This window comes from Lithobates pipiens, unplaced genomic scaffold (assembly GCF_037356315.1).
Source record: "Lithobates pipiens isolate NorthernLeopardFrog02 unplaced genomic scaffold, aLitPip1_a1.2 Scaffold_22, whole genome shotgun sequence".
Taxonomy (NCBI): Eukaryota; Metazoa; Chordata; class Amphibia; order Anura; family Ranidae; genus Lithobates; species Lithobates pipiens.
Window position 1 is genome coordinate 56,497,836 of NW_027507784.1, and position 26,988 is coordinate 56,524,823.

At 43.2% G+C, this 26,988-nt stretch overlaps 1 protein-coding gene across 1 annotated transcript in view; it reads left to right on the top strand.

Annotated features, from left to right (window-relative positions):
- Positions 1-1,151: 1,151 nt before the first annotated feature.
- The window catches only part of WDSUB1 (WD repeat, sterile alpha motif and U-box domain containing 1), a 70,731-nt gene continuing 44,894 nt past the window's right edge, over positions 1,152-26,988 (top strand). The window contains 3 exon segments of the mRNA XM_077447635.1: positions 1,152-1,258; positions 19,721-20,128; positions 23,755-23,939. Of these exon segments, the coding sequence (XP_077303761.1) occupies positions 1,248-1,258; positions 19,721-20,128; positions 23,755-23,939 (604 nt within the window). The 5' untranslated portion in view covers positions 1,152-1,247.

Below are 26,988 nucleotides of genomic sequence, written 5' to 3' on the forward strand. Positions count from 1 at the left end.
TGTGAAGTCAGCGGACTCTCAAGTAACATTCTATGGCTTTAATATGATAAATACGTGGCACACTGGGCCTTTCACACAGCCGTTCTCTGTTCCACCATCGGGGGAGATCCATCAACAGATCTGCACAATCGGAGCCAAACGGAATGAATGTCACTTTCTGTTGAAGCGGGACTAAGCAAATTGATTTAACAGTTTAAAAAAAAAACAGTTACATTCCCATCATGCCAGAAATTCTAACTGTCACACGTGCTTTTTCTCTCTACCAAACTGTCAAACCCTCAACTGTCTGGAGTCATCACTGATCACATGTGCAGCACCATGGCAGTTGCAGATTAAATAGAAGCCAAGATGGCAGCTTCCTTGGCTGAAATGAATAGGAGGGTTTAGTTCTGCTGCTTATTTTCTACCCAGACCTTAACCACTTCAATACCGGGCATTTTCACCCCCTTCCTGCCCAAGGCAATTTTCAGTACTGTAACATTTTGAATGACAATTGCGTGGTCAGCCGTTCCGGGACTCTCCTCCCAATTGGCTGAGACACAGCAGCGGTGCAATTGGCACCCCTGCAGTTTTTATTTTGTGCACTATAAACAAAAAAACACAATATTTTTAACTTTTTGCTAGAATAAATATCCCATTTAAAAAACAAAGCAAAAAAAAAAACACTTTTTTTTTTTTCTCAGTTTAGGCCAATATGTATTCTTCTACATGTTTTTGGTAAAAAAAATTGCAATAAGCGTATATTGATTGGCGGCGATCTTTTTATCGTGACCGTGACATTGCGGCGGACATATCGGACACTTTTGATACTATTTTGGGACCGTTAGCATTTTTCACAGCGATCAGTGCTATAAATGTGCACTGATTACTGTATAACTGTCACTGGCAGGGAAGGAGTTAACACTAGGGGGCGATCAAGGGGTTAAATATGTTACCTAGGGAGTGATTCTAACTGTGGGGGGATGGGACTGACTTGGGGCGGAGACCGATTAGTGTTCCTATATACTAGGAACACACAATCTGTCTCCTACTTCCCTGACAGGATGGGAGATCCCATCTGTGGGTAGGGAAGTGGTTAAAGAGGAACTGTAGTCTGCTCACATCATTTGTAATAAAATATCTTTGCCATTCTGATTCTAATTCTTGATTGACAGCATCAGGAGCCAATTGCACCGCTGCTGTGTCTCAGCCAATTGGGAGGAGAGTCCCGGGACGGCTGAGGGACTCATGGATATTGCTGGACAGAGATGGGGCTCGGGTAAGTATTAGGGGGGCTGCTGCACACAAATGGCTTGTTATCTTAGTGCATAGAATGCATTTAGATAAAAAAAAAAACCTTCTGCCTTTACAACCACTTTAACCCATATTGGGTATATGATCAGGCAGATGGAAACAGATGTGTGTCTATTTACATTGTATCACCTTAGATCTGTCACATTTAGGCCAGAAAAAATGGAAAAAGATGCAAACCTTTTTTTGTTTTGCACGTCCAAAGAAGAGACTTGGGAGTTAGGCCGCGTACACACGCAGGGACTGTTCGCTCAACTTTGTTCGTCAAACAGTTTCCGAAACAGTCCGCTCAAAATTAGCATGAACGGACTTGCCTACACACGACGAACGAACAGTCCGCTGAAACCTAGCGCGATGACGTATGCAGCACGTACGACGGGACGAGAAATTCGACGTCCAATACACTGCAATGCAACCTTCGCCGTGAAAATCCTTTCTGAGTATGCGCGCAACTTAGTTTGACGAACAAGCCTACACACGAGGGGACTGTCCGCTGAAACAAAGTTTCAGCGGACAGTTTTTCGGAAATTCCGAAAAACTTGGTTCAGCAGACTGTTCACTGAAACTGTCCGCTGAAGCCCACACACGAGCGGACTGTCCGCTGAAACACTGTTCAGCGGACAAAGTTAAGCGAACAGTCCCCGCGTGTGTACGCGGCCTTATTAACGAAAGGAAAATCCACTTTACACCGATAGTGCACTTGGAAGTAAAGTCGCTGTAGATCTGAGGAGGACATGCAAGGAAAATTAATTTCAGCTCTACCCCTTAGATTTAGAGCGACTGCACTTCCAAGTGCACTTTCACACGAATGCACTAAGCATATGACAATGGAGGGCAGTGTTTACTCACATGCCACTGCTCCAAATCTGACATCCATGGGAGGTGCAGGTCCTTGTCTCTGAACTTACACAATCTATGACTGCGAAACGCACCTGCACCAAAACGCATGTCAGAATGGAAGCAACACTTTCTGTGCAACTGCTGCATCCTAACTGACACCAGTGGGATGCCAGCACAGGGATGCATGGGACACTGGTACATCCCCATGTGGGTGGAAACTGCCCTCCATGGGTGTACACTTTCATACATCCTGTGTGAATGAGGCCTTACAAGGAACTCCTGTTTTCATCCACCTGGAAGAATAGTCAGGTGAATCTGGTTGGAATGATTGTGTTAAAGAGGCCTACACCCATTATTTCACGCGATTTAATTGCATGGCTGGATGCATGCAGTGATTGTACCTCTGTGCGATGTCATGTGGAAAATATTCACCTCTAGACACATTGGTGTCATACATTGGGCAAAGTGCAATTATCTGATGCGCTGAGCAATACGGAAAAATCTCAAATAGCTTACTGGTGATCCATTCAGGGAGATTATACAGTATATAATACATGTACGCAGTTCATCATTGCATTTATCAGTTTGTAATGTGCTCATTATTGCCGCCTGAGAGGTCTGACCAGTACTGCTCTGGCATATAAAGTATGAGCTCCCTTGTTTGTGTGACTAAAGCTGGCCATACATTGTACAATCTCCTTTAGCTCTACCATAAACCAGGGTGGATTTAATTTAAATCAACTCGATTTAAATCGCTAGTAAAAAGTCTCTGTTTGGGGGTTCTGAGTAATTTTGTAGCAAACAAAATTATGATTTTTACATGTAGGAGAGGAGTACCAGAATAGGCCCAGTATGGAAGTGGTTAAATCTGGTCATACACTATTATTATTATTATGTCCCTTCCACACTGGGGCGGGAGCGGCGTCGGCGGTAAATCTGCGTTATTTTTAGGGCCGTTTTACCGTCATTTTAGCAGCCGAAAAAGGGTTAAAACCGCCTACAAAGCGCCGCTTTGCTGGCGGTATAGCCGCGCTGCCCATTGATTTCAATTTGTAGGAGCTGTTTAGGAGCGGTGAATACACGGCTCCTTCACCGCTCCAAAGATGCGGCTAGCAGGACTTTTTTCACCGTTTTGCTAGCGCACCGCTCCTGTGTAAAAGCCCTCCGGCTTTCACACTGGAGTGAAAGGGGCCAGATTTTTGCAGGCGCTATTTTTAGCGCTGTAGCGCCTGAAAAAGGCCCCAGTGTGAAAAGGGGCCTCAAGGATTTATTTGGCCAACAGTGTGCACATATATCATGACAGCAGACAGTACAGTTACAATACAGGAGGAATCAGAGGGCCCGATCGTTAGAGCTTATTAGAGTTTACAATCTAAAAGATACTCTGTAAAAATCAGATTGCATAATCTGTCCTTTAAACTCACAAAACACATTAAAATCTGACTGATCTGACAGCAGTAAATCGACCGTATTGTATTCTAACAGCCGCCAGGGTATCATAAACAATTGCCTCCTTTAAAAAAAAAATATATATATATATATATAATGTTTAAAAAATGTAACCCATACTTTAATGGCAGACTCACCAGATAGTATTTTAATCTTTTTTTCTGCCGCTGATGTGTTGGCACAATGTGTGCAATGTTTGTAAATCTGACAAGCCAACTGTTGGCTGTCAGATGGAAGCGATCAAGCAGATTTACAGCGGCCCAATTGCTTCAACGAAGCCCCAGTGTGTTTGCCCCCTTGTCACGACCTCCTGCCATGTTTCCTACATTGTCCCACCTCAGTCCTGGGGCCAACATGGTGGGTACCACTAGGTAGAGGAGTGTGAAACCAGCAATGGTGCATTTTCTGATCTGCCTTACCTAGTAAGAACCGGGTTCAACTGTTACTTTCCCTGGCTGCAGTTGCCAGGAAAGAAACTAATGGATCCTTTGAAAAAAAAACATACACTAAGACCCCCCTCCCAGAAAATTTTAGCCCACCCCTTCATACCTTCACAAACAAATGTAAACACACGTCCAGGACACCTATGTATGGAAACATTGATTGTGCTACATGTTTTAGCAATAATTCTAAGGCCATTATTCATGGTTAACTCTAAACTGGTGATCTGTAGGGGCTTTTAAAGCCTATGGAAAATGAATCGCTTTCTGCCCATGCTATAGCCGAAAGAAGCCTGCGTTGTAGCCTTCCAGTGCGGGGAGGGCGTCCATAGACATCCTCGTGTTATCGCTCTGCTCTCTGTGATTGTTGTGTCCTTCAGACTTGGCTGATCGGAGTAAAGGGCCAATCACTGAGGCCCTTTACCACATGATCAGCTGTCAGCCAATAACAGCTGATCACAGAAGTTGGTTAGCGGCTTTTTTTCTCCTCACGCTGACAGTGTGAGGAGAAAAGAAGAAACCGGTAACCTGGCTTCTGTTACGGGGACATCGATCCCAACATTTACCAACAATGCTGCTACTCAGTGCCCACCAGTGCCACCTATCTGTGCCCATCATCATTGCTAATCAGTGCCCACCAGTGCCACCTATCTGTGCCCATAATTATTGCTAATCAATTCCCACCAGTGCCACCTATCAGTGCCCATCATTACTGCTAATCAGTGCCCATTAGTGCTGCCTGTTAGTGCCACTTATCAGTGCTACCTGTCAGTGCCAATCTGTGCAGCCTCATCAGCACACATATTTTTTTTTTTATTTTTTTTTTTTTTATATTATCTGTCTGTCTTTTTTTTTCTTTAGCAAAAAATAAAAGACCCACTGGTAATTAAATACTACCAATAGAAAGCTCTGTTTGTGTGGGAAAAAATGATAAAAATGTAGTTTGGGTACAGTGTTACATGACCCCGCAATTGAAACCAATCAAAGTGTTACAGCGCTGTAAGCTGAAAATATTGGTCTGGGCAGGAGGGGGGTGAAAGTGCCCAGTAGGTAAGTGGTTAAGGGTACCGAAGTTTGTCACCATTTCACAAGCATGCTCAATTTTAATACTTGACATCCTTGGGGGGTCTTTTTACTTCCATTCTGGATCGCTTTTCAGAGAGCACCGCCTGTGTTAACAAGGCCTTATAGATGGAGTCGCTTTTGTTGCCTGGTTAGGTTTTGCTAAAGATCTGCTCCTTTGTTTTAGTGCACTTCATTGAATTATCTTTTGCTTTTTCTATTCTAATTCTATTTGAAAAAACGGGCATTATCTGTCTAGCAGCAGGAAAATGAAGCTTGGGACCCATAAAATAACATTCCGACGTGCCACTCTTCACCATTATAAGTTGGATTTCTTTGTAGGTGACATAGTGACTTTGCCGCATACTTTGTGAACTTTGCTAATCCCCCATGAATTTATTATAAGATGCTAAGTGATAATTCCCATAGAAATTAACATTTCTGGTATAAATAACCCCGTAATTAATGTGCATTCAGGCAATCCAGCCTCATTTGCATAGACACTGGTGGATACTGTCAATAGGTTTGTCTCCTTTGTGGAAAGCAGTAATGACAGGATTGTCCTTTACTGCTGGGAAAACATTACCCAGATTCCTCTTCTATCATTTTTCTACAACTGTTTCTGCTGATATGGGAAAATCTTTCTTTATACCTGCTACAAAAAAAAAAAAAAAAAAAGAGTACAGTGCCAGCAGCTTAAAGTAGGATTAACCACTTGCTTACCGGGCACTTAAACCCCCCCTCCTGCCCAGACCAATTTTCAGCATTCAGCGCTGTCACACTTTGACATTTGCGCGTACAACACTATACCCAAATAAAATTTTTAGAATTTTTTTTTTCACACAATTTTTTTTCAGCAAAGCAAACAGAATGTTGCCATGTATTAAAAAGGGGATCAACTCCAGAGATAAAACGATAATTCTCCAGCTCTACAAGACTCTGGTCCAGCCGCACCTAGAGTATGCTGTCCAGTTCTGGGCACCAGTCCTCAGGAGGGATGTGCTGGAAATGGAGTGAGTACAAGGAAGGGCAACAAAGCTAATAAAGGGTCTGGAGGATATTAGTTATGAGGAAAGGTTACAAGCACTGAACTTATTCTCTCTGGAGAAGAGACACTTGAGAGGGGATGTGATTTCAATTTACGAATACCGTACTATTTTGGTGACCCCACAATAGGGATAAAGCTTTTTCGCGGAATGGAGTTTAACAAGACATGTGGCCACTCATTAACCACTTACAGACCGGACCATTTTGCTGGTCAAAGACCAGACCACTTTTTTTCGGCACTGCGTCGCTTTAACTGACAATTGCGCGGTCGTTCAAAGTGGCTCCCAAATAAAATTGACGTCCTTTTTTCCCACAAATAGAGCTTTCTTTTGGTGGTATTTGATCACCCCTGTGGTTTTTATTTTTTGCGCTATAAACAAAAATAGAGCGACAATTTTGAAAAAAACTCATTATTTTTTACTTTTTGTTATAATAAATATCCCCCACAAATATATACAAAAATTTTTTTTTCCCTCAGTTTAGGCCGATACGTATTCTTCTACATATTTTTGGTAAAAAAAATCACAATAAGCGATTATTGATTGGTTTGCGCAAAAGTTATAGCGTTTACAAAATAGGGATAGTTTTATGGCATTTTTATTAATATTTTTTTTTTTTACTAGTAATGGCGGCGATCAGCAATTTCTATTGTGACTGCGACATTATGGTGGACACATTGGACATTTTTGACACATTTTTGGGACCATTGTCAGTTATACAGCAATCGCTGCTATATAAATGCAGTGATTCCTGTGTAAATTACACTGGCAGTGAAGGGGTTAACCAGTGGGTGGCAGTGTAGGGGTTAAGTGTTCCTAGGGGTGTGTTACTAACTATGGGGGGTTGGGCTTTCATTTAGTGGACACTGATCTCTGCTCCAATCACATGGAGCAGAGATCAGCGTCACTAGTTGCTAGGCAGAATGGAGAAATGCTGTTTACATGGCATTTCCTCCATTCAGCCGTCCCGTGAGACGATCGCGGGTATGCCCGTGGCGATCGAGTCTGCGGGACCTGCGACCGGACTTATGGGGGTCCGGACCGGCACGCATTGAAGATTAGACGTACCTGTACGCCAATATGCCTGCCCGTGCCATTCTGCCGATGTACATCAGCGCGCGCTGGTCAAGAACCGGTTAAAATTAGAAGAAATTAGGTTTAACCTTAAACCACTTAGAGGGTTTTTTACTGTTAGCCCTTGTACACACGGTCGGACATTCTGACAACCAAATCCGTTGGATTTTGTCCGACGGATTTTGTCCGAAACGTTTGCATACACACGGTCGGACAAAGTTGTCGGAAAATCCGATCGTTCAGAACATGATGACGTTATTTCGTTACGACAGGACTACGTTCAGGCTAGTAGCCAATAGCTTTGGTCTAGGAATTTGATCTGAGCATGCGTGGCACTTTGTCCGATCGGAATTCTCTACACACAATCGGACAAAGTCCAATCGAATCATGTTGTCGGAAAATTTTATAGCCCAGCTGGAAAACTTGGTCCGTCGGATATTCCGACGGAAACAGTCTGATGGAGCCCACACACAGTCGGATTATCCGACAACACGGTCCTATCGGACATTGTCCATTGGAATATCCGACCGCGTGGGCTAAGAGAGGCAAGGATGTGGAATTCCCTTCCACAGGCGGTGGTCTCAGCGGGGGACATCGATAATTTCAAAAAACTATTTTATATAAGCACCTGAACAACCACAACATACAGGGATATACAATGTAATACTGACATATAATCACACACATAGGTTGGACTTGATGGACTTGTGTCTTTTTTCAACCTCACCTACTATGTAACTGTTGCTGACCAGATGGCCTCCGGATCTTCTTCTGGTATAGCAGGGCCTTGTTCCTTAGCCCATTTTGTTTGGTTTAGAGTGGTGGTTTAATGTAGGCCTATTAAGGGAAGCTTGAGAAGATCAGGCCTGGGAACACTACAAGATCCTTATTACCTAACTAAAATGCCTCGTTTATGGGTCTCCAATATTGGAATGAAAATATTTTCATATAGGCATAAGATTCTGTAACAAACCTCTGAGGGCTGCACAGAACAGATGGATTTATACTGAGATTAAATTACAGACAGGTGGACTCTATTTACTAATTAGGTGACTTCTGAAGGCAATTGGTTCCAGTAGATTTTAGTTAGGGGTATCAGAGTAAAGGGGACTGATTACAAATGCACGCCACACTTTTCACATATTTATTTGTAAAACATTTTAAAAAAACATTTATCATTTTCCTTCCACTTTACAATTATGTGCCAGTTTGTGTTGGTCTATCACATAAAATCCCAATAAATAAAATACATTTACCCTTTTTGGCTGTAACATGACAAAATGTGGAAAATGTCAAGGGGTGTGAATACTTTTTGAAGACACTGTAAATCTGAAAAAAGACAAACCCATACTTCTCTTTTAGAAACTTGCGATTGCTTTGCAGGTTCACTTCAATGTACAGTAAACTAAAAAAGAAGTGGCAGTTTTGGTTTGAACTGAAAATGGCAGCTTCCTCATTGAGCTGATAATCTGCTTCAAGGAAATCTGTCTTCGGAGAAACACGGAGGCTGCCATTGCTGACCTGTCCTGAAAATACTAGTTACCTGGCTTCCTGCAGATTCCTACTGTAATACTTGAAATCACTGACCTGAAAAGCAAATGCCGATAAGCAGGTACTCCTCGCTCTTTCCGAATCACCCCTTGGTTCCACCCCCTACCCACCTTCCATTACCATCCCTTTTAGCGAATACAGAACCATGGAATTTGATCCTGATAACAAGAAAAGCAATAAAAAAATAAATTCCATGCAGCCAACAACCATAGACCAACCCCCCCCCCCACCCTCCATCAATAATAGCCCCCAGCAACAATAGATCCAACCAGCAAAAATAGAGTTACCACAAAAAATACGCCTCACCCCAGCAACAATAAACCCCCACTAACGACAATAGATCTCCCAACAGCCATCAACAATAGACCCCCCCTCCTCAACAGTAGATCCTCCCAGCAACAATTACCCCCCCCCCCTCCAACAACAATAGATCCTCCACCAGCAACAATAAACCTCCCCAGCAATGCTAGACCCCCCCACAACACTAGATCCCCCCAGTGACTATAGATCCCTCAGCAGCCAGTATCAGTAGAAACTCCAGCACACTCTAGTCTAGTACCCTTTGTCATTACATAAATTCTGTGCTGGAGGTGCCGGAAATGCATTTTCGCCCCCCCCCCCCCCCCATGTTCCCACTGGAAAAAAGCCCTGCTGATAAGGAGACTTCACTGACTTTTCTGCATTCTTCTTCTAAATAATTAACTAGGAAGGTATTACAGCCAGAGACAGCAAAGTAACTAGCATTTTCAGAAGTATGTCAGCACTGTGTATAGTTTTAACTACTTGAGGACCGTACCTATTTTTCAGACGTGTTTACAAGTTACATTTCTTTTTTCTTCTTTTTTTTTTTTTTTGCTAGAAAATTACTTAGAACCCCAAACGTTATATATATATATATATATATATATATATATATATATATATATATATATATATATATAAATTTCAGACATCCTAGGCAATAAAATGGCCGGACCTATTTTTCATACGTATTTACAAGTTAAAATCTTTTTTTTTCTTGAAAATTACTTGGAACCCCAAACATTATATATATTTTTTTCAGACACCCTAGGGCAGGGATGGCGAACCTTGGCACCCCAGATGTTTTAGAACTACATTTCCCATGATGCTCCACTACACTGCAGAGTGCATGAGCATCATGGGAAATGTAGTTCCAAAACATCTGGAGTGCCAAGGTTCGCCATCACCGCCCTAGGGCATAAAATGGCGGTCATTGCAGTACTTCATGTCACAATATATTCGTGCAGCAGTCTTACAAGCACAATTTGTGTGGAAAAAAAAAATGGAAAATTTATATCAAATACTTACCGTAATTTTCCTTTCCTGATGGGCTCCATGGCAGCATACGTGTGGGTTAGCCCCGCCTCCATAATTACCCAATAGGACCCCTACTCCCATAAATCTTTGCTCCAAGCTGCTATCCGTCTTCCGTAACTAGCCTACTCCAACATTTGGGAGGGAACTCCTGCTGCCATGGAGCCCATCAGGAAAGGAAAATTACGGTAAGTATTTGATATAAAGTTTCCATTTTCCTGACAGGCTCCATGGCAGCATACGTGTGGGAAATAACTTGCCAAAAACACCCGGGTGGGCTAAAAATGTTGAGCATGAATGTTGAGCAATGTTGAAACTAGAATTTTATTTTTCATTGTCCACTGACAATACTGGTAAACCAAAATTAACAGAAGAAAGCGCAGCTGGCTCCACACAATAATGGGAAACAAAAGTATTAATTGAAGACCAGGAAGCTGCTCTACAGATCACTTCTGGTGCGACATGTCGAACTGCTGCCCAAGAGGTCGAGATGCCCCGAGTTGAATGAGTCGTCACTGCCTCAGGAGGAACCATGCCCTTTGCCTTGTATGCCCTTTGAATTGTTTGGACCACCCAAGATGAGATTGATCTTACTGATGCTCGCATCCCTTTATTTTTGCCATGGGGAAGGACAAAAAGAAAGTCTGTTCGTCTGAACGAGGCTGTAGCGTCCAAATATTGCTTCAAGGTGCGACCAACATCCAAGGGGTGAATCTCTGGGTTGTCTGACATTCTAAACGTAGGTAGCACAATCTCCTGATTTTCATGAAATATTGATGTAACTTTTGGATTTGACCCAAGCATAGGGATCAGGACCACTCTGTCCGGAAAGAAGGTTAGAAATGGTTCCACAGACCCAAGATTCCTAATTTCCGACACTCTTTTGGCTGAAGTTATTGCCACCAAAAACACCGTCTTGATAGTGAGATCTCCTAAAGACAGGGGAGCGTGCAAACTTCTTCCAAGATCAGAAAGAAAGTCCAGTACTAAAGGAAGGTCCCATTTGGGAAACCTGGGCCTTTTTTGAGGCCTAAGCCTGATGGCTCCTTTAAAGAATTGTCGTATTAAGGTATGATTCCCCCACGAAACTCCTGTTAAGGCTGAAATGGCTGAAACTTGTACTCTTAAAGAACTAACTGCCAGAGACAAGTCTAACCCTGACTGAAGGAAGGACAAGATATCTTGAACTGCCGGAGAATTATATGAATTTGACCTAGAAGACATGTGGACCATAAACCTGGCCCATATGCATTCGTATACTTTATTGGTACTCTTCCGTCTGGCACTAAGAAGGGTTGGAATCACTTCTTCTGGGCAACCCAGAGCTTCTAGCCTTCCCCTTTCAAGAATCACGCCCTGAGGTGTAGACAGGATGGGCACGGGTGTAATAGTGTGCCCTGGGACAGTAGATCTGGCCTGAGAGGCAGGGGAACTGGATCCTGATAGCTGAGAAGCAACAGCAGAGGAAACCAAGGCCTGTTGGGCCAGAGTGGTATTATCGCAGTGATTTCCACCTTCTCCCCTCTGAGTCTCCGAAGAAACTGTAGGATTACAGGAACTGGAGGGAAGGCATAGGCCCTCTGAAACTTACAACAGTCCGTGAGAGCATCTGTCCCGAACGTCTGAGGGTCCCTGAACCTCGAGTAGTATCTGTGCATCTTGCGATTGTACGGCGAAGCGAACAGATCGACCTCTGGAGATACTCCCAGAGTCAGAAGCCACTCGAAGACATCCCTGTGGAGGGACCACTCGTTGTTGTCTATTCTGACCCGTGACAGAAAATCTGCTTGAACCTTCTGGACCCCTGGGATGTATACAGCAGAAATGTTGACCACATTCTTCTGAGCCCAGCTCATTATCGGTTCTACTTCTCGTAATAGAGACCAACTGCAAATCCCTCCTTGTTTCTTTATATAGGCCACCGCAGTTGTGTTGTCCAATCTTAACATTACTGACGACCCTGCCACCAGATGGCGAAACGCTAGGAGCGCTTGAAAGGCTGCTCTCAACTCCAGGATGTTGGAGACCACACACAGTGACGGGAACGACCACCTTCCTTGAGCTACTTCTGTAAGGCAATGAGCGCCCCAACCTTTGTTGCTGGCATCTGAAGTTACTATTACCCAGGAAATGGGGACTATCGAATGATGGTTGCGTAGATTCTTCCCTTGGAGCCACCAGAGGAGAGACATCCTCATCGCTGGTGTAAGGAGTATGCGTTGTGTTTGACTGGACGAGTCCCACTGTTGCAGAAACCCTTTCTGGAAGGGACGAGTGTGCCACTGGGCCCACTTCACCATAGGGATGGTGGCTGTCATTGTGCCAATCACCTTTAAACATTGTAGAGCCGAAAGATGAGACGACTCCCGAGCCGCGTGAATCCTGTCTCGGATCACACTGATTTTCTCCTCCGGTAGGGAGATAGTGCCTTTTAATGTGTCGAACTGAGCCCCTAGAAACACGATAACTTGAGTTGGAACCAGATGGCTCTTCTCCAGGTTCAGGAGCCAACCAAACGTCTGCAGAGTGGAGATGACTAAACTCTTGTGTTCCAGAATTTGATCTCTGTCCTGAGATAATAGGAGCAAATCGTCCAGATAATGATGGAAACTAACTCCTTTGACTCGTAAAAGAGCTACTATCGCTAGGAGTACCTTGGAGAAGACCGGAGGAGATATTGTCAACCCGAATGGGAGACAGGTAAACTGTAGGTGTTGCTCACCAACTGCGAAACGGAGAAACTGCTGGAAATCCCTTGCTACTGGCACGTGAAAGTATGCGTCCTTCAAATCGATTGAGATTAACCAATCCCCCAGATGCACCGACTGTTGGATCATAAGAAGAGATTCCATCTTGAACTTTTCCTTGTGAATGAAGGAATTGAGGTGGGTCAAATCTATCACCGGCCTCCATGCGCCATTTCTTTTCTGAACCATAAACAGAGGGGAATACATGCCTTCGCCACGTTCATCTTCCTGCACGGGCACGGCTGCGCCTTGATCCAGTAAACAACTTACGTAGGTCAATAGGACCTGTTTCATTTCCTCTGAGCCTGGAATTGTTGTGGGAACGAACCTTAACCTCGGAGTGTTGATGAAAGTCCACTTGTGACCCGAGGAAACCGTCTTGACGGTCCAATAATCTTGAATTGAGGCCGCCCAAACATGTCGGTAGTGAAGAAGGCGAGCCCCCACCTGACATGTTTGAGCAGGCCCAATTTCAAAAAGATTTAGTAGAATCTTAGTTACCTGCGGAACCCCCCTTTGAGGTTTTCTTAAGGGAGGATTGTCTGGACCTCCAAGATCTAGAGAACTCCCGGCCGGGTCTATAACTGCGCGCTTCTCTAGCGCGATCTGAGGTCTGCCTTATTGGAAAAATATGTTTTTGGTTTTGAAGACGTCTGTCTTGAGGGAGGAACCCAGACCTCCCACCCGTGGCCTGGGATATGGCGCTATCTAGTTTATTACCAAATAAGGAGGTTCCCTCAAATGGTATACGACACCAAGCCTGCTTAGATGTTGGATCCGCCAACCAAGGACGGAGCCACAAAGCACGGCGTGCTGAGACTGCTGCCAACATAGCCCGAGACAGAAGGCGGGTAATGTCAATAGATGCCTCCCCCAAAAAGGCTGATGCCATTCTGATCTCCTGAATGGGAGAGTCTTTAGCCGTATTCACCGAGATACCTCTCAAGAACTCCTCAACATTGTCGGACCATGTTTCAATAGCCTTTGAGACTGCGGCTAAAGCCAAAGTTGGTTTACAAGCCATCCCTGAAGTCAGATAAATTCTTTTCAGATCTGAGTCAATTCTTCTCTCTAACGGATCTTTGAAAGATACCGTGTCTTCCAAAGGGAGAGTCACGTATTTGACTAAACGCATAAGTGCTGCGTCTACCAGAGGAGCTGATTCAAGGTGCTTCACATCATCCTCCTTAAAGGGGTACAGTTTAGACACTTTTGATTGCATGGAGCTCTTCCTATCAATCTTGCTCCACTCTTCAGTAATGATTTCTCCCAATTCAGATAGGAAAGGAAAATATTGCCGTTCCTTTTTGAGTTTTTTGAAAAACTTTCTTTGTTTGGGGAGGGGGGAAGTAGTGGGTTCTTCCCATTTTAAAGCTTCTTTCACTGCCTTGACTAGAGCAGGTACTAAAGTGTAATCAAATCCTACTCCTGGATCCTCTGGATCCGAATCGCAGTCAGACAAGAGGACAGAGTGGTGGCTTGGTTGAGAAGATTCCCCAGTCTCTTGTAAGAGCCCTTCACCTCCTGAAGGACATAATGGGTCTGAAGGGGATTCCATAGAGTGATGAGCTTCCCTCTGCTGCAGGGATTCCTTTACCACCCTTCTCACCATAGATTCCAAGCGTTGATCCGCACCATCTCTTTCATCTGCGACTTTAGAAAAGCAATGATCACAGAGCGATTTGTCTGATGGGATGGGCATCTTACAGCCCCAACATGAATTATCTCGTCCTCTGCTTGAGTGCGAGTGACCCCTGCGTTGTTCAGATCTGGAAGACCTATGGTAACCAGACTTTGATGATGATTTTGATGATGATGATTTTTTTTTGATGATGATGATGATGATGATTTTGGTGGTGCGATTTTTGACGATCCACTGCGACTATGCACACTGTAATGCAGTTCGGACCTAGAAGGGCTATAAGGAAATATACAAAAGATAGAGAAAGACACAGACCAGGCTGGTATCAAATGCTAAGGAATACTCCACATATACACAGCAATCCAGCCATGTACATACCTGTTACAAGCGGGCAGGTCACTAGTAGGCAGTGAGGCATCCATGACTAAAGATCGCTGACTGTAACAACAATAGACCCTCATAAGCAGCCACACAAAACACAGGAGCAATAATACATCAGAGCAGATCATAACCTACCTTACACCAACCAGAGAATGGCCCCGGGAAGTCGCTGAATTTCCTGCAATCATTCCCAAGTTCTGACAGCTCTCACTGTGTTTTAAATATGCCGCTCATGAGGTCATCAGCGACGTGAGACGCGAGATGCCCGCGCGCATGCGCGGGAACCAAGCCTCGCTTTGGATTGGGTCCATGCATACGCAGAACGCAGAGCTGGACCCGGAAAACAGGCGGAGAAAGGCTGCTGGAACGCGGAAGCGTCAGCGCCTATGCACAAGAACCAGCTGGGCATATGAAAGAGACACAGGTAGAAAAAAACATATAAACACTGCTGCCATGAAAAACAGAAATTTTACAGCTCACCACTCCACCAACGATCATCTGGCCGAACAGGTTCAAGCACACACCACCGGTCCACCGGGCAGATAATGGCCACCTTACATAGCAGGTAATAAGCCGTGCGCACTTATCTTCGGACAAACAAAGCCTTTAGCGCTACTCTGCCATACACTCCATACCCATGCTTAACAGACAGGGTCTATCGGAGGAAAATAGCTTGATAGTCGGCCGACTTGATCGTAGTGAAGATCTCTTCAGATAGGAAACACCTGTCCTATGGAGGAGGACAAAAAAGGAGCACGGATAGCCGCTTGGAGCAAAGATTTATGGGAGTAGGGGTCCTATTGGGTAATTATGGAGGCGGGGCTAACCCACACGTATGCTGCCATGGAGCCTGTCAGGAAATAAGCATTTTTGAATAACAAAAAAGACAACAGTAAAGTTACCCCAATTTTTTTTTTATATTGTGAAAGATAATGTTACGCCGAGTAAATTGATAGCCAACATGTCACGCTTCAAAATTGCACCCGCTCGTGGAATGGCGACAAACTTTGACCCTTAAAAATCTCCAAGGGCGACAGTTCAAATCTTCTACAGGTTACCAGTTTTAAATTACAGAGGAGATCCAGTGCTAGAATTATTGCTCTCGCTCTAACGATTGCGGTGATACCTCACATGTGAACACCGTTTTCATATGTGGGTGCGAACTTACGTATGCGCCTGCTTCTGTGCGCGAGCTCCCTTGTAATAGAAAAAAAAAGCATGACATGACCTCTTAAACGTGAGATCTGGGGCCAAAAAGACCTCAGATCTCACATTTACACTAAAATGGAAAAACAAAACAAAAAAAATTCCCCTTTAAGACCATTGGGCAGAAGTGACGTTAGACGTCACTTCCAGCATCCAATGGTATGGAGCCAAGTGGGGGCCATCTTTCCTTCTCTTGGCTCTAGGCTGTTCAGGGGAGAGGACCCGGTCGTCTCCGCCGCTACCAACAGATTCGGTAAGCGGTGTAGACTAGCGGAGTTGCGGTGGGAGGGGGGTCCCGATAAAAGTGATCTTGTGGCGAGTCCACCGCGGAGATCACTTTTATCTGAAAGAGGGCCTACACCGTTGAAGAGGATGCCAGGGTATCTGCTGCAATAACAACAGTATTCCACTTCAAACAGCTGACGTACAATAACAGCGGGCGGTCCGTAGGTCGTTAATAAATATTTATAGCAGTGAGCACTATGGTTTGCCTTTTGTCATTTTATGGTCACACACAATTGACTGAGATCCCAGTAGGAGGTCAACGTTGTCCAGGGACACCAGGAGGAGGATTTATTTTTCCCCGTGGCATTCTGAGAGACATAATACCAAGCGTGTGTGACTCTGTAGTGGGGTCGTTATCTGGAGGTGAGCGGGCATTCCAGCTAGAGGTTGTGGTCACTGAAGTCACTGGATAATATGAATGAAGAATTCTATGAATTGTCACATAAAGTTGCACTACGGTGGATTTTTAACATTATTTGGACTTTTATTATTGTTTTATTGTTTATGTTGGTTGCGTTACACTAGTTTTGTTTTATTACTAAATATCTTTAGTCTAATGACCATCGTCATTCAAACCACTTCCTCTGAGCCCAGGTCACCCTGGATCCACCCCACCCTGTGACTGGACAGTGAAAAGAAAAGCAGCACAGCTCACCTGCCTTCTTGTGTCAGCATGGTTTTTGCTGCACATGAACTGATTGCATCCTTGTGCTGCTTGCATCTTGTATCTCCCATTCCAGCTCTGCTGTAGAGGGAATGCAAGAGGCTGATACCTGGGTCAAATTTATATACTTCCTCTCCTTACATTTAACCACTTAAGGACCGCCGCATGCCATTGTACGTCATCACAATGGCATGTACAGGCACAAGCACGTACATGTACGTGCTTGCCTTCCAGCGGGTGGGGGTCCGATCGGACCCCCTCCCGCTGGATACGGCAGTCCGGTTCGCTTCAGGAGCGATCCGGGATGAGGGGATGGCCGTTGGTTTCTGGCCATCCCCTCTCGATCGCTCCTGGCGAATGAGAAGCTTCCTCCCACTGTGTATTGTATGCACAGGCAGGGAGGAAGTGATGTCATTCTCCTCGGGGCGGTCTTTTTGACCGGACTACGAGGAGAAGACAGAAAGTAAGTGTGCACCAACACTACACTGACATGTAGGCACACACAGGCACACCCCCCCCCCCCCCCCCCCCCCCAGTCACAGTGTCACTGATTGCAGTGATCATTTATTTACTGATCACTACATTCAGTGTCAGTTGTAAAAGTAAAAACTGTCAGGGCAGTTAGTGTTAGGTCCAGGGTAGCCCCCTACCACCCCCAATAAAGGTTTAACCCCCTGATTGCCCCTAGAGTTAACCCTTTCACCCCCTTTTGCCAGTGTCACTAAGCGATCATTTTTCTGATCGCTGCATTAGTGTCGCTAGGTAGCTAGTTATTTTTTTAGGTTCACCGCCAGGTTTTTATAGCGCTAGGTACCCTGATATACTACCCAATAATGGTTTTAACCCCCTGATTGCCCCTAGTTAACCCTTTCGCCAGCGATCACAGTATAAGTGTCACTGGTGACGCTGGTTAGCCAGTTAGTTATTTAGGTTCCCCGTCAGGTTTTTATATAGCGCCAGGGACCCCCATATACTACCTAATAAAAATTTGAACCCCCTGATTGCCCCTAGTTAACCCTTTCACCAGTGATCACCGTATAAGTGTTATGGGTGACTCTGGTTAGTTTGCTTTTTATAGCATCAGGGCACCCACCATTTATTACCCAATAAAGGTTTAACCCCCTGATCACCCGGCGGGTGATATCAATTAGGTTTTAGGGTCAGGGTCTGCGTCGCCCCAGGCAGCGCTAGGTTAGTGCCAGTACCGCTAACACCCACACGCAAAGCATAAACCATCTGATCAGATCTATACTAGCATCCCCAGCAGTTTAGGGTTCCAAAAAAAAACGCATTGTTAGTGGGATCAGCCCAGATACCTGCTGGCACCTGCGATTTGCCCCTCTGCCCAGCCCACCCAAGTGCAGTATCGATCGATCACTGTCACTTACAAAACACTAAACGCATAACTGCAGCGATCGCTTGGTTTTCGGGGTCCCGTACGTGGCTAGGCTCCCAAAAAGTCCCCCACATGTGGTATCCTCGTACTCGGGAGAAGCAGCAGAATTTATTTTGGGGTGTAATTTGACTTATGCCAATAGCATGTGTGAGCACTATATCATTTAGTGACAACTTTGTGCAAAAAAAAATACAAAATTGTAAAATTCCTGCAACTTGTGGCAAAATATAAAATATTTCATGGACTCAACATGCCTCTCAGTAAATAGCTTGGGGTGTCTACTTTCCAAAATGGGGTCATTTGGGGGGGGGGGGGGGGTTTGTGCTATTTTGGCATTTTATGGCCTTCGAAACTGTGATAGGTAGTGAGGAGTGAAATCAAAAATTTGCACCCTTAGAAACCCTGAAGTGATTGGTTTTTGGGGTGCCGTACGCAGCTAGACTCCCAAAAAGTCCCACATATGTGGTATCCCCGTACTCAGGAGAAGCAGCAGAATATATTTTGGGGTGCAATTCCACATATAACTATGACATGTGTGAGCAATATATCATTTAGTGACAACTTTTTGTAAACTTTTTTTTTTTGTGTGTCATTATTCAATCACTTGGGACAAAAAAAAAAATATTCAATGGGCTCAACATGCCTCTCCACAACTTCCTTGGGGTGTCTACTTTCCAAAATGGGGTCATTTGGGGGGGGGGGGTTTGTACTGCCCTGCCATTTTAGCACCTCAAGAAATGAGATAGGCAGTCGTAAATTAAAAGCTGTGTAAATTCCAGAAAATGTACTCTAGTTTGTAGACGCTATAACTTTTGCGCAAACCAATAAATATACGCTTATTGACATTTTTTTACTAAAGACATGTGGCTGAATAAATTTTGCCCTAAATGTATGACTAAAATTGAGTTTATTCGATTTTTCTTATAACAAAAAGTAGAAAATATAATTTTTTCTCAAAATTTTCGGTCTTTTTCCATTTATATCGCAAAAAATAAAAATCGCAGAGGCAATCAAATACCATCAAAAGAAAGCTCTATTTGTGGGAAGAAAAGGACACAAATTTCGATTGGGTACAACATTGCATGACCGCGCAATTACCAGTTAAAGCAGTGCAGTGCGAAATTGTAAAAAGACCTCTGGTCCTTAGGCTGTTAATTGGTCCGGGGCTGAAGTGGTTAAAAAATACATATAAAAATGTATTACTAATTACAGAGCTGCATTAACTTGTGTCTTTTATATCTGCCTAGAGTTCAGATCTAATGTTGTATATTTGCTGTTTTTAATTAACACATTAATGTGTTTTCTGTTGTAGGCTGATTACAATGGTGGAGTTTATTCGGACGTTGTCTGACCACATAGATGATGTCAACAGTTGTGCCTTCTCACACTCTCTCTTGGCGACGTGCTCCTTGGATAAAACCATCCGGGTGTATTCCCTAAATGACTATAACGAGGTGCCCTTCTCTCCCCTCCGAGGACATACATATGCCGTTCACTGCTGCTGTTTCTCTCCTAGTCAGACTATGTTGGCTTCCTGTTCTACGGATGGCCGGACCATCCTCTGGAATATGTGTAATGGGCAGGTTTTGGCTTCTCTGGAACATCCAAATTCCAGCCCTGTTAGGGTGTGCAGGTTCTCACCCAGCTCCATGTATTTAGCGTCTGGCGCGGCTGACGGATCCGTGGTTTTGTGGAACGTACCGCTGATGAAATTTTATAGGTAAAACTTCTTCTACAAGCATTATTCTTCATTATTTTCCTGCAAAACCTTTTCTTGGAATTTAACTTTAGGGATGATGGGGGTAGTCTATAGTGTGCCATCGTCCCAGTTTATAACTAGAAAAATTGAGAATTCCCCTTGGTGGGACTTTGAAAGTCACTTATCACAAATCGTAATAATTAAAGTATTCTTATTTATACAAAGTCATACAAAAAAAAGCTATTAAAACCATGAAAGTACAGCATGACACATAAAGGAGATGGTGTTTGCAGCTGCCGTAGACCGTGGTGGAGGAGGAAGATCGGCGTTACGGTCCACGGCAATTACAAACACCATCTCCTTTTGGGTTACATACCAGTCTGTTTCCATGATCCAGATATCATTTAACATCTCAAGGGTTCCATTATAACCCCTTCCTTGCGTGGACCTCTACTCTATATGCCTAATCCACCTTCTGGGACTGGCCTATTGTACACTTCAGTGGTCGCTGGCCCTCCCTGGCATTTCATTTCATCTCTCCTTTCTTGCCCACTATATGGGGAGTAAGGACTATCCTCTCTCCTGGTGGATAATGGGCAGAGATTGAACTACTACATTTTTTGGTTTTAATCTTGTACGGTGCTACTATGCTCATCATTGTCCACCATGTGATTAGATGTGACACTCCAGATACCCTGATGAAGGAGATTTGTGTTCTCTATGAAACGTGTTAGGTGAAGACAGTCAAAATGTTTTCCCTGTCATTTCTAGGACAAATTTTACTAGAGCGATGTGTTATGCCATACTCTCATGTTTTTAACACCTTCCCGCCCAGCCCATAGCAGAATGATGGCCGGGCGGGGGGCTCATATGACGTCTTTCAGAACAAGACGTCATGCGCGATCCCAGGAGCGGGACACACCGCATCTCCGATCACGGTAAAGAGCCTATGAGGTAGGCTCTTTACCACATGATCAGCTGTGTCCAATCACAGTTGATCACAGTGTAAATAGGAAGTGTCAGTTATCGGCATACACCTCTATTCACTGTAGAGTAGAGAGAAGCCGATAAGTCACTCTCCTGACAGGGGGGTCTGCGCTGATCAGTGCATTATCAGTGCAGCCCCATCCCATCAGTGATGCCCACCTGTGTCCAGCAGGGATGCCCAAGTGCCTCCTGTCAGTGCTGCTTTTCAGTGCCCATCAATGCCGCCTATCGGTGCCCTGCTTATCAGTGCCCATCAATGCCACCTATCGGTGCCCAGAAAGGCTGCCCATCAGTGCTGCATATCAGTGCTCATTAGTGCTGCATATCAGTGCCTCCTCATCAGTGCACATCAGTGAAGGAGAAAAATTACTTATTGACAACATTTTGTAACAGAAACTAACAAAAACTTTTTTCTTTTTCTCAAAATTTCCGTTTTTATTTATTTCTTTTCATTTGTTTAGCAAGAAATAAAAAACTCAGTGGTGATTAAATACCAGCAAAAGAAAGCTCTATCTGTCTAAAATGATAAAAATTCCGTTCAGGTACAGCATTGCATGACCGCACAATTGTCATTCAAAGTGTGGCAGCGCTGAAAGATGAAAATTGGCCTGGGCAGGAAGGGGGTGAATGTGCTCAGTATGCAAGTGGTTAATAGCTTTTTTGTATGACTTTGAAAAATATTTACATTTGTAAGATTTGTTGGAATATACGCATGCTGTTCTTTTTTTATAGCAGTTTCTTTGTGGCATTTATCAATGTGAAATAGTTGGAGAGAGCTGGCAATTATAACAGTATGAAGAGTAGTTATGATAACCGTATTATGGGAACTGTTGCCATGTTTGCATGCAGATTGTATTTACCAGGTGGAGTTAAAGCAGAACTGATAAATACACAGAATAAATACATAAAAGGTGGCCGTTTTACCTGCCACATGATTTATATTATCTTGCGAGAGGCTGATACTAAAGACACGTTGGGTATGATGTGTGCTTTTAACAAGAAATACATATAGTGATGTGATCCGGATTTCATAGCTGTTTGTAATTCTGACACTTCTCTCCTACATGCAAAAATCATCAATTTTTTTTTGCTTGAAAATGACTCAGAACCCCCAAACATTATATATGTTTTTTTTTAGCAGAGACCCTAGGGAATAAAATGATGGCACGGTTTTTGCGCAGCAATTTTTCAAACGTGTTTTCTTTTTTGGAAATTTTTTAAAATAAAAACAAAACAGTAAAGTTAAAGCCCAATTTTTTTTACATAATGTGAAAGATGATGTTAAATAGATACCTAATAGGGCCATGCTTTAAAATTGCGCACGCTTGTGGAATGTCGCCAAGCTTCGGTACTGCAAAATCCCCATAGGCGACGCTTTAAATTTTTTTAAAGGTTACCTGTTTAGAGTTACAGAGGTCTTGCACTAGAATTATTGCTCTCGCTTGATGGTTTGCGGCGATACCTCACAAGTGTGGTTTGAACGCCGTTTACATATGCTGGCACGACATACCTATGCGTTTGCTTCTGTGAGCGAGCATGTGAGGACAGGGGTGCTTGAAAATTTTTTTTTTTTACTTTTATTTTTCTATTTTGACGCTTTCTTTTTAATTTATTTATTTATTTTTTAGCACTTTTGTTCCTATTACAAGGAATGTAAACATCCCTTGTAATAGGAATATGGCATGACCAGTCCTCTTTACAGTGAGATATGGGGTCTATAAGTCCCCAGATCTCACCTGTAGGCTGGAAAGCCTGAAATAAAAAATAAAAAATAAAAAATCTCAGCTTCCCAGCCGAGGCGGTGGCATTTTTTCAAATGCAGAGGCTGGGGGTGATGTTATTACATCACCCCCAGCCTCCGAACGATCATAGAGACTTCGTGGACCATCTGGCCCACCGGAAATCTCTATCGTCAACATCCGGCGCTGGTCAGTTCCTTCTCCGGCTTACCGATCGCACGGGGGAGTCGGTAGAAGCACTGGGGGGGGGGGGGGACTGGGGGGTTGGTGATGTCCCCTCCTGCCTCCTGTAAGAACGATCGAGCTGTTAGGATTGCTCTTAAGGTGAAGGGAATCGCCATCTCTAAAAGGAGATATCTGCAGGCATCATTCAGATATCCCCACTCGAGGTCTGTGATGTCATATGACGGTGGGCGGGAAGTGGTTAAAGTTTATCCATAGTCCAAACTTTTGTGTTAGTTTTGGATAGAAAAAGGAAGGATTAGAACTCCTTTTGGTCCCGGGACAGGAAGTTAGCTGAAGTCTTTCTATTCAAAAGCAAAGATTGAAGAGAACCCCCAAAAATTATTTTTACAATTAGAGGATTGCTAGAACTCTTGTCCGTTTTTTATTGTTGTCTGTATTTCTGGTGCAGATTTTCTGTTACTTCCTGTCTCTAACAGATTCCCAGATAGCAGTAAAACCCGACAGGGGCTCTAACCTTTCCTATCCAAAACCAAAAAAAAAAAAAAAAAAATGTTTTGCGTAAAGACACACTTTAATATGTAAAAAATGAAATATGTACCCGGCTTTAAGGGCAACTTGTTTTGATTGATCTCTATGGGAACACAGACTCCTATTACTTCTACTCTATTTCTTATATATAACAGGCATCACGTGAAGTGGAATAATGAAGCCTTTCCTTCCTTTCTTGTCTCCCAGATCAGGCCTGGTGAAGGACGGTTCCCTGGTGGCCTGTGCCTTTGCCCCTGGAGGAAATCTATTTATCACAGGCTCCTCATCAGGTGATATAACAGCCTGGGATGAGAACATGCGATGTCTGTACAATGAGAAGGCGCATGACTTGGGTGTGACCTCCTGCGACTTCTCCTCACAGACAGTAACTGGTCAGTGTTGTAGCTGTTCAGCGATTGTATTGTATGTTGTTAGGCAACATTTACAACTAAATCATATTGTGTGGAAAGTATGTATGTAGAAAACTGCTGCTGGAAGCCTATGTGTGTGCAGACAGCAGGGTGGATAAAAATCAATGCCTTTAAAAAAAAAAACAAAAAAAATAAAGACAACTGAATCAGATTTTCTTTTTTTTTTTTTTTTAAATCTGATTTTTTATTTTATTTAAATCTGATATATATATATATATATATATATATATATATATATATATATATATATATATATATATATATATATATATATATATATATATATATATATATATATATATATATATATATATATAATTACATTTTTTTTTTTTTATTAAATTTATTTTAATAAAATGCTTTTGGAGTAAAAAAAAAGATAAAGATAGATTTCTATTTAAGATACATTAATGTTTTGGTTTATTCAGCATGAAATGGAGCTTAGTTATGTAGCATGAGGCTGTATATTGTGCAATATTTAAATTTTTGGTAAAGTAATTCAAAGAATGCAAGCTGAGATAACATGCACTGCATTGATGCCTTCACAGAATTTCACAGTAACCATGAGATAAAACAAAGTTCAGGAATATTTCTTTATCCCATTGTTTTGCAAATCTATGTACACTACAAACTGTATGATTGAATCAGTTCTGATATCGCTGTTTTACTAACCTGACAGTTTATTATTCTAAATAAGAAACCTTCATTTTGTTTGCAAATATTAAAGATTCTAACTACCAGCAAGAATGAGTCCTTACATTTAAAGAGCACCTGTCATTTCAGATCCATCATGGCAGCGCCTGTTAGCGGGCATCCACTCATCTGCTGCCGCCACGTCCCTCACCTTGTTGTGTCACTGCCGCATCAACAGCCGTCCCAGTAAATATAATGGGACTGTTGGTGAGTTAACGGCGGGTCAGAGGAGGAGCCGCTGTGGGACAGAGATGACAGTTGCTCTTTAAAAATTATGATTTAAATCAAGCCTTTTTTACTGGTGATTTAAATCAAATCCACCCGTCAGACAGCTACAGCTGGGAAGCCTGTACAAAGCAATGACAGGCTGACAGTGGCCACAGCTGTCTTCTGGTGTTTGGAAGGAATAACGCGAAGAGCAATTATCTGCGGTTAAGGACAGGTGATTGCCCATGGAATGAAGCCGTATATCAAGGGACAATTGTCTGTCACTAACCACAGGTGACTGCAAATAATTCTGAATACTGGTGGACGGCTGCGGCTGTTGTGAGCCTGTCTTCACTTTGTACAACCTTCCCTCCCCTGACTGTCTGCACACACCTGCCATCCTAGCCACAGTTTTCCACAAAATAATTTCCGCACCAGCTACCAAAAAATCCATTATGCTCAGAGCAGACCTTTGCAGTGAAGGACCTTTGCTTATCGACAGTCAGAGACTCTTCCTCACTGTGCGGAGCTGATTTGTAAATCACAACCTTCAGTATATAGCAATTGCTGCAGCTCACAGAAACTAAGAAGTGTACATAGAGAACCTTAATAACATTCATATCCTCATTGGAGGTTTTCCCTAATGGCATCCATACCCTGCATTAAATATACCCAGTAAAGTAATCTCTGTGTATCCCCTGAGGCCAGTCAAACACATCCTCCTGCATTAGTTGTACCTGTTTATCTGCAGTCTTCTCTTCTCTACATCCATTCAAATTTCAGAATTTATAAAGCTTGCATGAGCTGTCAGAAAAAGGGGGCAGAGCAGAGAAGAAGGCACTTCTAAGTGCAGTAATTAAAACATTTTAATGACAAGAAGGGTTAAAAAATTTTTTTACAAGGATGTGAAAAGCAAGCGTATCAATGGGTCTAGACTCTATAGCATCCCGCGGTGCCTCTTGGGTCTATAGACAGCTGCAGATGGAAAGTCTGGTCGACCAGCAGTGGGAAGCATTGTGTCTCTGTTCCAGGAAGGAGAGCCGTGCTGTCAGGGTGGGTCAGAGTGGGCAGCACACGTTTCAGAGCATGCCCAGTTGTTCCTTCAGCTGAATCTACACTCTGCAGAGCTCAGTGAGGAGAGATCTGAGAGCTGATTGGAAGGAAAGGTGAAACGCCCTCCTTCACACAGAACAGAGCTGAGGCTGTCAATCAGCTGGAGGTCCCTCCCCTGTCACCATTTTTCTCTTGGTGTCAAGAAGACTTATCAGTGATTTATCCTGATAGCAGAGGAATGAAACAGTAGACAGAAATGACACAGCTCTGGTTTGAGAAAAGTACACACAGTATTTTTAAACAAGCTGCTAGCAGACTTCAGCACTTCTGGAAGCCTGCTAGTAGCTTGCTTAAAGTGGCAATCAACACTCCCATTAGGATCTGTGTTCACCATTTACAAACTGGAGCAGAATGGTACTTTAAAAGATTCAACAAACTTTGCTGAAAGCTTTTTAAATGCTTTGTCAAAAGTGCTCTTATACAATATGAAGCCCGTGTGAAACAAGCCTTTGAGAAGGCGAATTGTTTGGAAACACGGTAATAAGGACCTCACCACAAGTTTCTAGATTCAAAGCATGAAGTACAAGCACAACATATATTTGGGCAGCTCTACGTCTTTTACTCTTTTAACCCTTTAATACAATTCTCATATGCCACGCTCTGTATTTTCAATGCAGTGCATTTATTGCAGGTATTTATATAGTGCCGTTAATTTACACAGCACTTTACATACTGTACATTCACATCAGTCCCTGCCCTTATGTAGTTTACAATGTAAGATCCCTAGCTCACATTCATACATACACATACTGGTAGTAGGGCCAGTTTAGACAGGAGCCAATTAAAGAGGTTGTATACTCTCAGAAAATAAAATGTTAAAGAAAAAAAGGCATGATGAGTAGAGATCTTTTCTTCAAGTCAAACCCAAACACTTCCGCAGAACACAACAACTTTTGTTTTATAGTATAAACTATACATATTTTTTGCTATTAAATGACATTTCTAATCATATGAAGTTAATAACAAGAGTTCCCCCTTTACATCAGAGTCCACAGAG